The sequence below is a fragment of the Amblyomma mixtum genome, chromosome 8 (genome assembly GCF_055824585.1).
Source record: "Amblyomma mixtum isolate Tamu chromosome 8, ASM5582458v1, whole genome shotgun sequence".
NCBI classification, from domain to species: Eukaryota; Metazoa; Arthropoda; class Arachnida; order Ixodida; family Ixodidae; genus Amblyomma; species Amblyomma mixtum.
Window position 1 is genome coordinate 10,424,143 of NC_143019.1, and position 17,735 is coordinate 10,441,877.

The 17,735-nt window shown below is 44.8% G+C and overlaps 1 protein-coding gene across 2 annotated transcripts in view; it reads left to right on the forward strand.

Annotated features, from left to right (window-relative positions):
• Positions 1 to 17,735, forward strand: part of LOC149331295 (FERM domain-containing protein 8-like) — a 78,044-nt gene that overhangs the window by 54,091 nt on the left and 6,218 nt on the right. For both annotated transcript variants that reach the window (XM_089556437.1, XM_089556436.1), the window contains 8 exons: positions 1,631 to 2,185; positions 7,099 to 7,275; positions 7,899 to 8,000; positions 8,814 to 8,872; positions 10,259 to 10,425; positions 12,709 to 12,894; positions 14,675 to 14,804; positions 15,739 to 15,891. In XM_089556437.1, coding sequence (XP_089412563.1) covers positions 1,631 to 2,185; positions 7,099 to 7,275; positions 7,899 to 8,000; positions 8,814 to 8,872; positions 10,259 to 10,425; positions 12,709 to 12,894; positions 14,675 to 14,804; positions 15,739 to 15,891 — 1,529 coding nt within the window. The remainder of the gene's footprint in view (positions 1 to 1,630; positions 2,186 to 7,098; positions 7,276 to 7,898; positions 8,001 to 8,813; positions 8,873 to 10,258; positions 10,426 to 12,708; positions 12,895 to 14,674; positions 14,805 to 15,738; positions 15,892 to 17,735) is intronic.

Genomic DNA, 17,735 nt, shown 5'->3' on the forward strand with positions numbered 1-17,735 from the left:
ATTACGGCCAGTGTACATTCTGTGAGTAAAAAGGGAGTTATCTGTCTTCTAATGCACTCCCCTTTTATAAAAGGGTGTGCGCTAGAGGACAGATTACTCCCTTTCTGCTCCTTTCTGTTTATAGTATGGAAAACGGCTTTAAAAAGCGGGTTTAACCAAAGCTTTCACTCATCTTATCTTGTGTTTGTACACACCGTGGCCCAGCATCCGACGTTATATGCATGCGGTAACGGTTTCGATCCGTACGGTAACGGGTTTCGCCAGGACGCAAAAGATAATAGCTCTTTGCTTGCGAGAAGCATTACGCGTTATTCTTTTGCAGAGAGACTGCGACACAAAAGGTAGTGCAGAGAGACTGCGCAAGCGCGCTGAGACGGCGGCCAAGTAGGGAAAAAGCGGGGGGGAGCCGGCTTCAAAAAAATGTTACATACCCACCTCTCCTGAGTTATTTCCTTCCTCCACGTTCGTTCACGTCGGGACCCCCTTGTTTTAATGATGCTGCGTTTCGTTAGGCCTAGCGGAAGTGAGCCGCGCCTAATTCTCGCGTTTAGGTTGCAACTATTACGGCTGTCGCAGCCATCAACCCCTTCCGCCATTACACGCAATGAGGGGCGTTGCTCAAGCGACTGAGAATGTCCACTGGCCAAGCGCTGGGCGCAGGAACAACAATAAAGTGGACGAGAAACGTGCGACAATTAAGCGGCATTGCCTATGCATCGAAGCCATCTTCTGCGCCGCCGCCCGCGTCGAGTCACGCGGTGGCGCTGCAGTGCCGACGCGTAGACGCGCGGCTCTCGGCCCACTTGGAAATATAGCGGCACTTCGTGCGCCGTCTGTCAGAGAGGGCATCGGGAAGCGCGCGCGCTCGGCTTTGGCGCGATAATGGCAGCGGGAACGCGGTCGCCGCCGCCACGCTCGTTAGGAGATCGTTGCAGCTCTGCCGAGGATCAGCGAGCGCACGCGCTTCCTGCCGTTTTCTCAGAGCGAGTGTACTTGGCTGATCGTGTGCGTCGCATAGCCGCGGAGGAGTTTTTTGTGTCAGGCGCTGAAGCAGGGAACGATGCAATAGAGGGCGCCACTTTACGTCACCGTTTCGTGGCTGGGCGATGAGATGCTGATGGGGTCGCCGAGGCGCACATGTGCGCCCTAAGAAAGTAGTTTCCACGTGTTTATGAGGCCCCGTGACAGCGGTCGTTCGCACCGAAAAAATGTGCGCGTTCAGAGAGGTGCAGCACGCGAAAATCGTGGTCAGGCCATAGTCAAGTGCCTCACTACAGGGAAAACTGATGCAATGGTATATGTATGCATAACGCAAGTGTCCGAATCTGTTGTCATTCTTGCTTGGAGTAATGCCATACGTGGAGCATTCGCTCCATTACCCAGTTTTGGACGGTTGTCAGTGTGTATAATGTGTGTTCATTCATGTTCATTGCCAAGATTCTAAAGACACAAACATATAACTAAACGAAAAGATGGCCTCTGAACAGTCATCTCAGTGTTAAAAGTGCCTGGCAACCTCCTCTCTCATTGGGTCGTGTTAGACGCCTTTAAGTCTGTTGCGTAGCGTACGTGTCTACGAACAGAGTGCAGCCAACGCGCGACGTTTCGCGCGCGTGCTGTGCACCCACAGCTTGCACCCTGCGGGGAGGACCGGCAGGCGGTGGCGACAAGCGGGGAGACTATGCCACACTGGACCACCGCCACCACCACCCTCACAACAGCCACAACCACCACCACCACCACAGCGCCCCGTCTCCGTACGCGGTGTCCGTGCCGGCGCTCACCACCACACGGCGCCAGCTGCCCACCCCGACACACCACCACCACCAACACCATAACCAATACCACCCGGCTGCCGCTACCACCGGTACGGCCGGCCACCACCAGCACTTACACCAGCAACAGCCGCCGCCGCCTTCTTCGCACCACGCCCACCACCACCACAATCATGTTCGCCAGCAACAGCAGCAGTGTTACCAGCTGCCTCCGCTCACGGCGGTGGCGCATGGGCACGACAATGGCGGTCCCGGCTGGAGGATCCTGCCCACACCGGCGGCCAGGGAGCACTTGGTGCCCCCGCCGGCTCCGGCGTCCACCCCGAACCTGGTCCCGAGTCCACTGGCTCCGGCACCAGCGGCAGCGCCCCAGCAGAGGCCGGTGACGCCACCTCCAGCGCCGCCCCCAAGTAAATGCCTCCTCAGTCACGTGACAGAGCAGACTTGCTTTTGATGGTGCCAGCCTCATGTGGCTGAGCTAGCAAGGAGGGCTTAAGTCCCCACAAAGCATCAACTATAGCACGAGATGTACTGGTGCCGTCAAAAGTAAATGGAAGGCAATATTCATGAAAAACTTTAAATCATTGGCCCACCAATACATACATCCTTGAATACATATGTGCAGCCTAATTGTGATTTCGTGAACTGCGCTGTGCACCAACAAGCATGGACCATTATGCTTTAGATTTAAATAAATTAAATTTTTCTGACAATGTCGCCTTCCATTTACTTTTGACGGCGAGTGTACACTGAAGGATGGCTTTCTGTGTTGTGTTCTAGCAGCTTAAGGTAAAAAGCCAAATAATAGCAGGAAGACAAATATTTAGGAAAACTTGCACATCTTTAACTTCTTCAGTGTGGACTATTCTCTTGCAAAGCCTGCCAGCTGTTTCAGATATTTGAAAAATGCTACCATATATGGTTTGTTAGGTTTAGCCTTGGCCTTTCCCACATTGTTGTTTCAGTATTTCATGCTTCTGGTGTTGCTTAGTTCAGTTGCAAGTATCGATTGCCTGTAATTTGCCTCACATGTTCTGCCTTCACATTAACACACATGTATGATGTGTTATTCCCCCCCACTGTAATGCCACTTGTGGCACTGTGGGTATTACAATAAACAAATAAACAGCTCCTGTCTTAAGCCTTTCGGGGAGCCTCTGAAATGGAGCAGAGTATATGAGAGAGTGACGAGAGCTTGCCAGTGGTTTGCTAGAGTGAAGACGTGTTGGATGTCATGAGATCTAATGCTGATGGGATGCTTAGCTTTTCTGAGTCCTAGTGATGTTATGTATCAAGCGTTATCCTTCTGAATGAATGAGTTATGTCTGTTGGAAGTAAATATGTGGGACTCGACACTGCCTATACTCGCGACAAAGTAACAGCTTAAGTCAAGGCCCTGAAGGTGGTAGTCAGGCCAGAGCTAGAGAATCAAACTAACGTGCCAATGAACAGGATGCTGATTCTGGCTGGTTTGATTACAAGCAGAAATGTGGCTGGAGTTACAGCGTGTATGGAGAATACTAAAGTTTCCATCTCTTTGCTTCTCCTTGCTTTGAACATGGCAATTTTTATATTTACGACCTTTCTGTTTTCACCAAGGAACGACTTGGTTTTGATGAGTGGTGTTCCGTGTAACTGGATTTAGTGCAAAGCACTGTCCTTTGTGGGCATAAGTTTCATTCAGACTGATATGACAAGTAGAAATTGATAGCTTTGTTAACCAGCCATTATGCATGTCTTGAGCATTTCTGAAGGGCCACAGTAAGATAAAAACAAGGTGGTTTATTGTATTTACTCTGGGCACTTATCTGAACTGCAGCGTTCTGACACCCACTGGTTGCAAGGTGAATGTTTATTGCAAAATTCTTTCAAGAGCTGCCCACTAGACACACCTGACTAGGTCATATGTTCAGGATTAGCAATACCTCTAAGGACACCTGTTATTGTAGAACGAATTTTTCCGGCGTCAAAATGTTTGTAGCCCACCATGGTCAGAGTGGTATTGCGGTGGAGTTGTGGAACTGTTGTTGGCGGTGCTCGCCGGTACCAAATGTTATGTTGGGCAAGCCCGTTGTGCTCTAAGCGGTGCAGGCTGGGCTCTATTATTTTCCTTTCCTTTTAGACAAGCCCACTCTAACATCTGTTATGTTGGGCAATGAGGCCTGTACCCCTCACTGTTGGGTAAACTTTACGGTCAGATGAAGCACGAAAGTGAGGGGGACATGCCTTCTCGCCTGACAGAACCTCGATACCGATGAGCACCGCCAGTAACAGTGCCACTGCTTAGTAGCACTTCAGACTTTTGGCTTAGACTAAAACGGTCAAAAACTTTTGACAAAGCATGGTTTTGCACGTATTCCTGCTTTGCAACTGCACTGCCATTAATTTCATTTTATTGTTATTGTTGTGTGGTAATAGTTACTTTGCAGCGTTAAGAGGACTGCTAGCGCTTGTGCACCTACACTGCCGCATGCATATCACTTTGTTACGTTTGTCTCAGGCATGCATGTTATCCATTATTGTTACTCTAGCATGCATGTAAACAACCATTCTTGTGGCAGATTTCCCTTTGTTATGAGTGCCGCTGTTTTGTTGTAAATAAATCAGCCCCAGGCTTCCGCTACCTTGTTCCTGCATTGTTTGCTGTAAACGTGCATGAAGAACATACTCAAGACCATGTGACATATTGATCATGTTGAAAGTTTTCCAGTGTTATGCATTTCATTTGGATATTCATTTGTGAAATAGGGTAGCGTATGGATGAGCTGGTGACATTTATGCATTATATCATTGTAACAAGCAATTTCTTTTAGCGATTTTAAGTGCTCACTATTTCTGATAGCTTGTTGGTTGAGCAAAAAAATTGGTAAACTTGTATCCAGAACTTGTTATAAACTAGTACATATAATTAGCAGCAGTTGAGATATGGTACACGGTTAAGGAGGACATATGTGATTAAGATTGGTAGGATGGTTATGGTCAGCGATGATTTAGATTAAGGAGTTCGTAAATTGTTGATAAGTATATAAACGATTTATCTATTATTTGGTTTGGCAAGCAATTAAGCAATTTGATTTAATTTGGGCTACAAGTGTAGATGATTGATTGAGATCAATAGGAGAATGACTGTTGCCACTCGGTTTTATTATAAATCAGAGCTGCCATGACGGCTCAGTGGCTGTGGTGTTCAAGTTTGTAGCGGAAAAATGCAAATACACTCATGTACTAAGGTTTTAGTGCATATTAAAGAACTCCATATGACTGGAATTAATCTGAAGCCTTCTATTGTGGCACTGTTCATAGCCTAGCCTATCACTTAAGCTTGTGAGGGTCAATGAGTGTATATCTCACAAATAACTCACATTATTGAATGTAATTGTCATATTGAAGTCAGAGAATTGATGCAGTTAACCATGGTAAGAAGATGAGTGAATGTAATTTGGTTAAAGTGATCAGTTAGATTAACAAGTGATATTAAGAAAACGAATGAGGACGGGTGACTATGATATGTATCCTTAAAATGGCAAATTGACATGGCAAGAATCAGCTGGAGATGGCTTTAATTCACTGGAAACAATGCAGCATTTAATAGCTACCTAAGAGCTACAGCGTTTATTGCTATATTTATTGCTTGTTCTGCTTACATCCTGACTTCACCAATGCATGCTCTCCAGTATGATGCAAGCACTTGTCATCACTAATGAATCTTTGCTTATCGCCACATTGTTGTCAGCTTGGCATGAAAGTTGTGATGTTTCAATAAAGTAGTACGATTACGTTATTACGCAGAGTTGTTCATGCATTGTTTTATATTTTGCTCACTGGAATGATTTTCGTTGTTTTTGCATGGGTCATGACCTTTTTGTTCTGCGTGGATAGTTTTGGCACTTATGTTTTTGCTGTACTGTTATTTTTGTCTGTTTATGGCTTTATGCTTCGCGAATGAATTAATGCTCTTAAAAGCATGTGAATTGTCTGACATTGCACGTGGCACAGTTTGCAACGCACGACACGAATGACTGTAAAGCTTTTTTATTTTGTCAATATTGCCAATAAACATGGTGAAAGACATGCACGTGGTGTCTGCCGTTCTTACTTTTCGTTAAGACATGGCATTACGGCTTGCAGTTTGGTAGTGGCATATGAATAATGCCAGGTATCTGTACATCCAATACCTTGGTGGTAGTGATAGTTTACACCTACCAGTATACTTAGCAGTTGACCTTATTATGTAGGTGAGAATTATAAACTTGGTGTTGGTATTCTTTGCTACCAGAGGTGGCTCTGAGGCTATTATTGGTTTGGTAATAACTGGATCATGTCTGTCAGCCATGTTCGTAAATGTGAGAATAAGTAGTACATGGATTAATGCAGCCAGTAATTCACGTAGCCAGATGTTAATGGTGTTGTGGTCCCATGTTATGTACCTTCATTTTCACAACTGAGAAAGTGCCGTTTGCAAGACCTATATTGTAAGAGCATTTTCAATGCTTACATTGTCCACTTTAGCAATACTGAACTTTTGCTGGGTCTAGTATCATTAGGAAAGTCTTCCTTACTCAAATTTCAATATTTCAAATTTGCAGTAGTGTCCTTCGCCTACCGTTGAGCTTAGAAAGTTGGCATGCACTCAATTGGAACGATGAAAAAATAAGAGGCACTACTAGTTTTCCGATTTGCATGATGTCGCAAACCTGAGAAGGTGTACAGTTATATGTGCCAGAAATTAAATGGTTATGGTGCATGTCTGTTTCTTTGTTCGCACCTGAGTGGAGTTGGTGAAGACCATTTACGGCACTAATTTTCTACAAATAAACTGAGCGGTGTACATTTTTTCTTGGGATACGATCATTAGAGTCAGTGGAGATGAATGACCAAGTTGAACGCAAACAGTCTAATTAAAACAGAAGCGGTAACAGGTTGAAGTGGTTAGAAATGGTCTGCGCACTTGGCGTTCACTCTATATTTTTAGTTAGTGCACATTTTTTATCTATTTTTCTTACTATAACGAGGAGTGGTTGTAATCCAAGCATTGCTTCTTCGATCTAGTCGAGAACAATTATGGTATGTTGAACAGGCTTTTTTGTTCCTCAAGTGAGAGAGATGAGATATTTAAAAGAGTAGGAAAGCAAAGAAAGAGTACTTTTCAGTGATGTAGATGCCAGATTTATGTTTATAGTTGTGTTGCTGTCATGATAGGTGCCTGCAAAGGAGCTGAAGTTAGCTAACACTTTCCATGTGCTGTCTTCTCCCCGTTCTTTCGCCATTTCCCGCCCTCTTCTCGGTTTTGCCGCACGACCTTTGAACCCTGTCGTGTCCACAGAGCAAGAGGTGTGTGTGTACCTGATGAACAAGGTGTGCCTCTGCGTCGAGGTGGACAACGTGCAGCTGGCAACAGCTCAGGAGATCATCGACATCATTGCGGAAGAGGACGCCGAGATCAACTTCCCGGCACAAGTCAAGGACGTGTTTGCCCTCTGGATGACGTCGCCATTGCTTGGTGAGCGCCTTGAAAAAGTCACTAATGCGCTTTGCTGATTGAATTACAGCTTGTCTACTCTTTGAAGCAGTAAAAAAAAATACTGTCATTGTGTGTTAAGGACTGTAATGTAAGAATATAGCGCAGGCCCTCATTTTTAGGAAAGTGTCCAGGAGCTTTTTGCTGTGCTATTATATAGGTGAGAAGGCATAGGATAAATGGTAGGCAGGACTCTGAGCATTTTCTTTCAATTTGTAGTTAAGTTGGACAAACTGCAGGCCAGACCTGGCCCAAGTAGGAAGGGCATTACTGTGGAAAAATGCATGCATTGAAAATCTCATTTCCAATGGAAATACAAGCAAGGAAACAGCAGAACTCTAATTTTATTCTAAACACTTTGTAAAAAGCAGCACATGGCTAGTAGTAATGGAAGGAACTGTTATAATATTATTCTAACCACCATGTATTTGAACACTCTTCTTTGCTTCACATTTGTGGGAAATTCTTTGGAGGTGATGTTTCTTCTCTTGGCTCTCTTCGAATTGCGAGTTAATTTTTTTTATTTTTTTTTAGGGGACGTAGTGCTCTGGTTGGTTGACTTTTTATCTCATTCCTTCTTTCTGGTCTGCTTCTTCCACTTGCAGAACTGCAGCTCAAGCCGGACCACAGGCCGTACCTGATCCGGGAGCGATGGTCCGAGTACCTCAAGAAGTACACCTTTGCCACAAAGCAGCAGCTGGAGGCGGGTGGGTTGCACTGACAGCTGCCTAATCGCTTTGCTTTCTGAAAGTTTGTTAAGAGGATTTTTATCTTCCATTGTTCATAACAGTGAAATAACTGCCCTACAAACTGTCTTACATGACTATTCCTGGAAAGGAAAAAAAAAAAACGATAAGTGACTGTTTTCACCAAGACATTTGTTGTGCAAAGCGATGAAATTTGTTGAAAAAGTCATATAAATAGATAGTGTATCTTTCGCTGTTAGTGATGGATCAATCTTTTTAAAAGTAAGCTTTGAGGTTATAAATGCTATACATATATGCGGCGATGACTCACGTTGCGAATAATGCTATTATGCAGTTGGGGTATTGCTCAAGAAACCGAAGTGTTCTGTTCATTTTCTGTTCTGGTTCAAGTTTTTCATGCAGAAATGAATGGTCGGAGCACATTCTGCATGTTCGGAAAATAGTGTAAAAAGCACCTTTGTGTTGAGGCTAATTCAATGACATCATTCAGTCCATGCAGTAGTTTAGCTGAGGTGGTATCCCTGTGGAGGCAACAAGCATACTACCGAGAACCCCGGCTGGTTTGGTCATGAAATGCCTTTTTTTTTTCTTTTTCAAATTTCCAAGTTCCAAGAAGCTTGACCAAAAAGAGATTTGTTTACCGATATGTGCAAACAACGCAAGCAAGAATTTGTTTTATATTTTTTTTTTGTTTTTGGATTATATTTAGTTACGAGAGTCCCTGTAAGATACACACAAATCTTTTTTTTGCCTTGGTACGTCATTGCAACACGGCATTTCTCAGTCCCTCGTCTTCACTCTGTCTCAACGCAGATGAACCAGTGCTGACTCTGCAAAGGAATGTCTTTCTTGAGAAGTCCAAGGAGAAAGAGGTACAGTGCCAAGGATTATATATTCTGTCTTGTGCCGCAAAGAAACGCACAGCAGATTAAACGGCATTGCAGAGAGCAAATTGAAAAGCATTGCAATGGTACTGATAAATTTCTAAGTCAGTGCTTACTTATCTCTCTTAGTGGTGTGTGGTGTTGAAGCCAAGTGCCCAGCAAACCTTTGAAGACCTCCGAACCAAACTCTGTTTTTTGGTGAACCGGACTCTGTAAAACAAATAAACAAAAACTCTGGTAGCACAGTTGAGAGTTGCGCGCTCAACAGTTAATGAATGCTTTAGCAGGTGCTTCAGCAATTGGCTAGTTGCTGTCTTGCTGTCTACTGTTGTAGCTAGTGCAATCAGCAGATATTTTCATAGATAGAAAGTGCTACAAGCACTGCATTCATTTTTATCGTGAAAAATGTTATCATTTGTTCCAGGACAGCTCTGACAGGGAGCGTGTCATAAATTTTCATGCTCTCTTTCCACTCAGTAATGGATCATGCCTAGATTTCACTGTCTAGCCTAGCACATTGTGTTTTTCTATTTTAAATCCATGCGGTGTTGAGTTGGAATGAAGTGCGTTTCACGTCTCGTCGCTGAAGTATTGCTTGTGACGTTTATGTGCTGCGGCAAACATATAGCTGATAGCGGTTGTGTTGTCTATTTTGTCTCGCCTCTGTTTTTTTTTTAGCTCTTTTTTCATGATGGACACTGAGATATGCCAGCTTTGACATCATAGCTGTAGAGTAACCTCCATTTAGATACAGTAATTTTATTCCTTTTTGCTTTCTATTCCAGTGTTCGCAGAAGTCACATATTATCTTTGCCTTTATGCAGCTGAGTGACTAAATTCAAATGGACTACACATAATTGAATCTCACTCCAGCGGACAGTTTGTTGTCGGAGGCAGACCTAAGCGTAGACCAAACACTTCCATAACAGCTGCTGACATAAGTTTCTGGGTTTGAAAGATTATTATGCTTATAAGCATTCATGAATGCTTGGTAGGCGTTTAGGTATTCCTGAGGTAGACATGAGATTTTGTATTTCATTGAAATCAAGAAGTACTGTATTAATGTGAAGAGCCGATTAGTAATTTATGCTTAAAGCTCTTGGCTGTGATGTTCTTTTGTACTAAACAGCTCCCTCTAATAGTGATACATGCAAACTTATTGCACAGCTGTGTTTCCACGTGAGGAAATGAATACTGTAAAAAATAATCCTCATTGTCTGTCATCCTGAGGGCGTTGGTGTTGATCGTTCGTAACATCTCTAATTGGCACGCCATACACTGTTGCTGATGTTTTTTTTTTCTTTTAGGCTGCTAAGTGCCTTGGAACTTTTGGAGTGATCGTCCTCTAACCCCAGTTGGTGTGTCACCTTTCAGATCACTGACCTCAAGCTGCTGAAGATGCTTTTTGCGGAGGCCAAGGGCAATGTCCTCGACGGACGGTACCCCTGCGAGACGGAAGACTGCATGGTCCTTGGAGCCATCCAGGCTCGCCTTGAGCTGGGCCCCTACGATCCAATCAAGCACACACCAGAGTTTTTCAGGCAAGAGCGCAGCATCGCTGTCCTTTGCAAGTTGTCAGTAACCTGCCTAGAATTGTGATCCGTTTTTTATACTCTGTCATGCAATCCGCATGGAAGGTTCCTCACATTAAGGGGAGACACGGGGATCAAATCGTGGAAATCTATAACAAAAAAAAAAAAATCAGATTTTAGAAAACATCAGATTTGGCATCTGTAAGCCTTTTTTGATTATATCCGAAAAAATCTGCGGCCAGGACAGCGCAGAAGTGACTCTAAAAAATGTTTTTGTGATTGAAGGTAGCAAGAAACTAGCCGAAATCTCTATTAAAGTGCCAGTTTCCTCAAAAGTCTTTTTTTGGCCTGACTACCCTGCTTCCAGAAAATATAACATGACACTGACTTCACAGATTTTCATGCAGTTTGTTGCGTTGCGTTCCTTCGTAAATTTTTTATGCAGTGACATTCCTATAGTATTTAAAAATTACTTTCTCATTATTTTGCTCTGTCACTAACTTGACGTAACAATAATGAGTGCATTATGCAAGTGTGGATATAACATTCTGTGTAGAAAAAAAATCAGGCTGCTAAAAGCATTTGGAGATTGTCACTACATCAACCACTTCTTTGGGTAGAACTTAAAAGTGACTTCTGGCTCCTGCCATGTTTTGTTGTCACACCAGCGTTTCTGCAAGTTTGACATATCAATGAAGCATATAAAAATTTATAATGTCAAAACTACTTTAGATATTTCAGTGAAATGTTGTATTTAAGCATTAAGTGGACTTCCCAATAAGCTTGCCAAATTTCATTGCTTTGCACCAAAAAATAAAAAATTTCACCTCCGAAAACCGCGTCCCCTGTTAAAGGAACACGGAAGATGAATTGGCGTTAGCCTGTGTCAATAGACTGCAGGATTCAAAAAGCCACTCGCAACAAAAACGGAGCCTTTATAAGCTGTAGAGAATACCAAGAAATGAACTGCAGATATCGCCATCACCGGCCGATTTCGCATATAAAATACATGCACTTACACCAAGTCTTTGGCACGAATCCCGGAGACTGTACTAAACCGTCAGGCAGGTCAAAATGGCGGCAAACAGTCCTTAGTGTGGATGTTGTGGATGTAAATTGAAGGACAGGAAAATTTTCACTATAAACTCTAAAAATTCTTACCTTTTTGACGCATTTCATGATGCACCTCATCCATTTTCTTAGGACTGAGAAGAAGGCTGAGGTCTTTATTTGTTGGGCTCCTTGGACTCCTTGTCCGGAAAAGGGCTGTCGCTGAGGGCTCCCAAATTTTGAAATAAATTATACCATGTGTTTGGCGCATGATGGTCTGAGTTGCCTATGTGCCATAAAATCCAATACAATATATACAATACAAATTTTTCATCCACAAGTGTGTCTTTTGCTGGCAGACAGGTGTTTACATCCAAAAAGAGCCAGAGAACCAATTTTTACTTAGAACAATAGTGGATAGAGGTTTTTCTTTACATTCTTTCAACTTGAATGGGTAGTGAAGATGAACTGCACCATGAGCATTCGCACCCAAAAGATTTCTGTGGACCACAACTTCACTAAACAGTGTCACCTGCGCGCAAGTCGCTAGGATCACTGTGACTTTTCAGTACACGGATGTGTCTTCATGAATGAACAGTGACTAAATCAGTGGTTCAAGAGATTGTTGAAGAATGATTTCAGAAACAACAAAGAAAGTTAGCTAATATGCACCTCTTGGCTAGTTAGTCGGCTGCGGTGGCTCAGTGGTTATGGTGCTCGGCTGCTGTCCCGAAATACGCGGGTTCGATCCCGGCCGCGGCGGCTGAATTTCGATGGAGGTGAAATTCTACAGGCCCGTGTACTGTGCGTTGTCAGTGCACGTTAAAGAACCCTGCGTGGGCGAAATTTCCAGAGCCCTTGGTGTCCCTCATAGCCTGAGTCGCTTTAGGACATTAAACTCCCATAAACCTAAACATATACCTTGGTTATTTGTTAGTTTATGGTTGATGAAGCAGTGAAGAAAGTATGCTGGCAAAGTGGTTGTACCAGGTTATAGTGCTTGTGTTGTCCTGTACCTCATATCTTTCACGGGCCTTTTCTGTGCTGCTTGTCAACCGTGAAGACCATGGCTTCTTTAATGAAGAAACAATTAGCTAATTTTTGTTGTTGCTTTTATGAGGCCCCGCCCCTGTCTGTGGCCTGTTCCCACAGGTGGAATGGACAGCCAGTGTGGCGTGTGTCCCACCAGAGAGCCGTTTATGCTTTCTTTGTCTCACAAATCGCTGCCTTCCTGTGAAACAGGTCCCGCATCCGGGACTTCCTGCCCGAGCATGCCTGCCGCTCCCACTGGTTCCTGCTGGGACTGGGTGCCAAGAATGGCCCCGAGCGCCGCCTCTCGGAGCACTACCAGGCCATCGCGAGCAACGTCAAGGACAGCCGGCTCATGCGCAAGTACCTCGAGTTCTGCTGGGTCTTCCCCTTCTACGGGTGAGCTGTTCTCTCCCACTCACAGTGGTTGGTTGTGCATTCCGTTAGTGTGTGAAGGGACCACCAGGTGGAGCCACGTGTGGTCGTGCCGCGAACTTGCGAGCAAATCTGCACTGGTGTGCTGCACTGCACGCTTCTCGCTGCTGGTGCTGTGCTGATAGCAGATGCACACCGCGACCTTAAAAGTTCACTACAGACGCTTGTCAAAAAGACAAAGTCTGTTTTCTGGTGCAGCGACTGTCCAGTATGTCAAGAGAGGGGGGACTGAAGGAAATGTTGAAGTGACTGTTGCAGCAGGAAAGGGCACATACATGATAGGACATACACTGGCACCAAATTTTTATTGCACGGCCACTGAAACACCGTACTTGTCCCAGGCAGGTCAGACATCTCTGACCAATTTTCCAAAAATGTTCTCACATCTGAAATGCCTGGAAAGGATTAGCTCTACCCCCTTGCTCTACTTTTTTGCCATTACTTTAAGGCAGCAACCATCGCCAGCGTCGCATTATCGTCATTGAGCTCTTTTCTGTCTACTCTCAGGGGAATCTCTTATTATGATCAAGTGGTTCAGTTCCTGTCGCAGAAGAAAGATACATAGATGGCTTCAGTTGTCACGTGAGGACACTTTGCAGGAAATTTCACCGCTTATGTTGAAAGTGCATTTTTTTAGAAGAATTTCTTTGTTTCTGTGATTTCGAGCTAACGAGGGTTTGCTGTGCCACTGTGCCCGACCTTTCATTCCGAGCACTGCATAACGTGCAACGTGTAATATTGTTGCAGCCAGTCGTGCAGAGCAGTGCTGGTGGAGAAGTTGAGGGAGTGGCAATGTGTGCTACAAAGCAGTGAAATGCCGCAATTGTCATCCCCACACATTTGGTTAGAAACAACACTGCGGCTGCACTAGGTGTGAGGAAAACAACTCTCTCTAGATTGTTCAGCAAGTTCAAAAGGAGGGCCATGTTCTTTCTTCGTTGTCTCCAGTAACGCATAGTACTTTCTTTCTTTCTTTCTTTCTTTATTGATTTCCATTGTACATAATAGAGGAAGTTGAGATAAAAGCTGCGACAGTGCAGCTTGAGAGGCCCTCGACCCCCTTTACATGTGGCAGCGTGGAGAAGCACAACATACAAAATGCAGCATACACAGGTCACCTGTCCCGGAAAAACAATCATCCAGATGTACATAGGAAATAAGATGAAAAAGAACTCTTACAACACACTACATAATCGGTCAAAACCACATGAACTCAAGAAAGTCTTAAAATTTGAGGGGCTCATATTTTCGATGTTGATGCCATTTTCATTAAGGGAATTTAATAGGCACAGCAAATTGTTCCCAAGCATTTCTTTACTGTAGGTTGTCCTGTGTGTTTTAACCTCCCACTTTTCAGAGCGGCATGTACTGTAAGCGGGTACGTTTAAACGTAAATTAGTGATGTCAAGTAATATAGAATCTAGAATACTATAATATGCTTAGAGCAAAGGTGTGCTTTATGGGTGTGACATTTTCAGGTTGAGGAACTCCTTTGCACATTCATCACCTCTTGTCTCTGTTGTGTGACCTTGGCAGATTGGCTTTCTTGTTATTTTTGTGCGTTGGTGCAGCAGAACTTACAAGTAAGCAGGTGCAAGTAAATGCTTGCACTGATTTACCAGGGCACTGCAGAAGATTTCAGGATTTTATCTGGATGCGGGGAGGGTAAACAGAACATTGCTAGTGGATGCTGTTTATTTACAGCGTTCTCACTTGTTAGCCTATTTTTGGGTGCACTGTGCAGGAGTGCCTTCTTCAATGGCCAAGTGGAGCGGCCTGTGACTGGCATAGCAGCCCTGATGAACCACTACGACCTGCCCGTCCTGGTGGCCATCAACCGCGAAGGGCTGCATGTGATGGACCCCAGTCAGCCGGTGAGTCGCCCAGCTGACCGCCATGTTGGTCCCAATGAAAGAAAGTCAGTCTTAACTGGAGCAAGTCAAAAGTACAGCCATCAGTGCAGTTTCTTCATTTTGGGCTTTTCTTGTTGCACATACATTGTCGAAAGTTAATGCGACGGAGCCTTGATAAACGAATTCATTCCTTCTTCATCTGTGGTGCATTGCTCGAGGTTTAGTGGTGCTCGGTGTGGCATGCATCCTCGGAATTAAGTTGCAGATATGGAACCCACATTGCTTACAAATGTGGGGATGAATTTAGGTTTTCTCTTTGCTAATGCCTTCCAAAGGTTTCTGACTGCGAGCGAACATTGACGTATTACTGCAAAGCTTAGCAACATTTATTCTCAAAGCTGCCGGCAGGCAGCTTTATCACTTAGCGAAGTGAGATGTGTCCAGATTTATCTCAAATGATCGGAGCCATGCATAACTGCTTCTACATTATTCAAGGTTGTCGTACTTGCCTTTGCTGCCGGTAATCTTGACGTTTCCTTGTCAGCTTTAAACTGAGCGCGGCCGAGAGCGATGGGGACTGTTCTTTGATGACTGCCTAGCATGTTTCTTGCTATTGCAATTCCCAAGTTGTTCAGTTCAAATCTGCACCAATAAGCTTAGTAAACAGTTTCTTTTGGAAGCCTTACAACTTCCAGCTTACTAGACTGTGTCACCATCATGTGATGATCTTCTGGCACTGTTGAAAGGTGTTCATGTATACAACAAGTGCAGGGACATGAATGACGAGAAGAGTACTTTACGACCCGAACCAAGGTGAACAAGGGTAGATTGGCAGCTTTAATCCACTAGCCAATGTGAATGCACCTGGATTATGCGTGTTGAGAAACTTCATTGTATGCCTCTGTGTGTGTGTTCCGAGTGTTGCTAAGTGTTGTTGCTTCTTCCCGTGGCACAGGTGGTGCTGCTGAGCCTGCCGTACAAGCAGCTGTCGTGGGACTATGCGTGCCCCACACAGCCGGACAACCCGGACTGCCTGCCCTGCCTGTTCCTGCAGTTCCAGCTGCCGGGGCAGAGCGAGACGTCCGTGCTGCAGATCTTCTCTCGACAGGTAGTGCTTCATTCCCCCATGACTGAGCTGTGCTTATTGTTCGCAAAGCCGATTGATACATTTGCTAATTACCAGTCTAATCATTAATTATTAGTAGTTGTCATCATTAATTACTAATCCATTAAAGAATCAGATTAGTAACTGGGAGGTGCAAGTGGACATGTGATATGGACATTGCCCGTAGCTAAAGAATAGCATGAATGCATTTGGTAGGCACTGTCCAGCAATAAATAGCAGCGTTAGTATCCCTCGAATGGAAAAATGTATAATTTTCTTCACCAGTACTCGCACATTTGCAACAGAGACTTGGTGCCTCACAAATGGCCTGAAATTAATTGATGACAGTGAAGGGAAAAGTAAAATTTTTATCCCTTTTCAAGACAGTTGTTGCCAGCAATTGTTGTTGCTGGTTCTTGTTTTGTATTCTTGAACGGTCCTGTCTCCCCGGTTCGCCAAATAAACCTTTCGATTGGGCCGGACTAAACTGAGAAACTGGTTTAATTCAATGACTTCATTACAGAGAGAAAAAGGTACAGTGCAGTTAAAAACTCACAAACCAGCTTGTCATCGAGAGTACATGTAAGCACGACACGCACTGCAGGAAAGCCGTAACATATTCTAGACTGGCTCATTGATACTGACAGCCGTACTCGAGACTTGGGGAGCGTCCCTCAGCAGCCGCTTTTTTTTCCCCAAGCTTTCCTTTGCATGTGACAGCACACGACTTTCTTTGATGTTTTTTATTTATGGCTGTCGTATCGTATCGTGATAAATGTTATCGCGATGTCTGCTCGTGGCTTGTCGCATTCGCCATGCCTTGCTGCGCATGCTCTGGCAGCTCACCAGATGTATTTAACCCCGTGCGGATGCCATGCACAGTTGTCGTTGGTTCGAGGCTGCCAGTGAGCACCCTGTAATAAAGCTTCCCGCTCCCTGGCCGGCGTCTGGTTACAAAAATGGCGATCCGTGCAACCGGAGCTGAGTACTGGCTACTCTGATAGGTGGCGCCACGGGACCTGTGTCGATGGCGTGCGCATTAAGCAATGACGGCTACTAACGTGACGCTTTCACCTCGCTCATCAAGTGCCACCAGGCCTGCACGCATGCCTCTCGGTCTGCAGGACAGAACTTAGCCTTCTTCGCTCCTCCCGCTGGCTTTTACTGCCGTGGAATCATGAAGACGCTGTTGTTGACGCATGCACTGCTCCAGCAGCAGCACAGCTTATGGGCATCAGGGGCGGGTGAACTGAAAGTGTCGCCAATGTTCGTTTAGGTTTGGCTCAGTGTTCTCCATTCTGGCACCAAAGGCACCCACGGTGCATCGACAGTGGGAGCTAAAAGCATTTCATGCTTAAAAGGATGACAGCGCATATAAGAAAACAACTGAGCCGTGCAGCCCTTTAACTTGGGGCAATCCATCATCCTAAAAGAGCATGCATGAAGACATCCTTCCCTTGCTCCGGGGCCTTAACTGCCCACCCACGCACAGGTCACAGCCATCACACAGTTTCTCTCCAAGAAACAGTGACTGTATTTACTTTCATAATGAACCCACCCCTCCACTTTTATGGATGGGAAGTTTCTTTTTTTTTTCTTTTTAAGCTTTAGCTTCTCCTAGCAAATTCGTCAGTTTCCCACTGTCCACAGCGCAGACCTTGGCAGCAAAGATGCTACCTGCCAATAACATCTCAGGGTCAATAACATCTGCCGATAACATCTTTCGACGAGGGGTGGCACCCTTTCGGCAGAGTGCCCTTGCCGGCAATGCCGGCAGCGGTGGCTTTCTCGGTGCACTGCTGTGTGCCTGGTGGTGTCAGTGTATGCTTAGACAGGCAGCCAGGCTG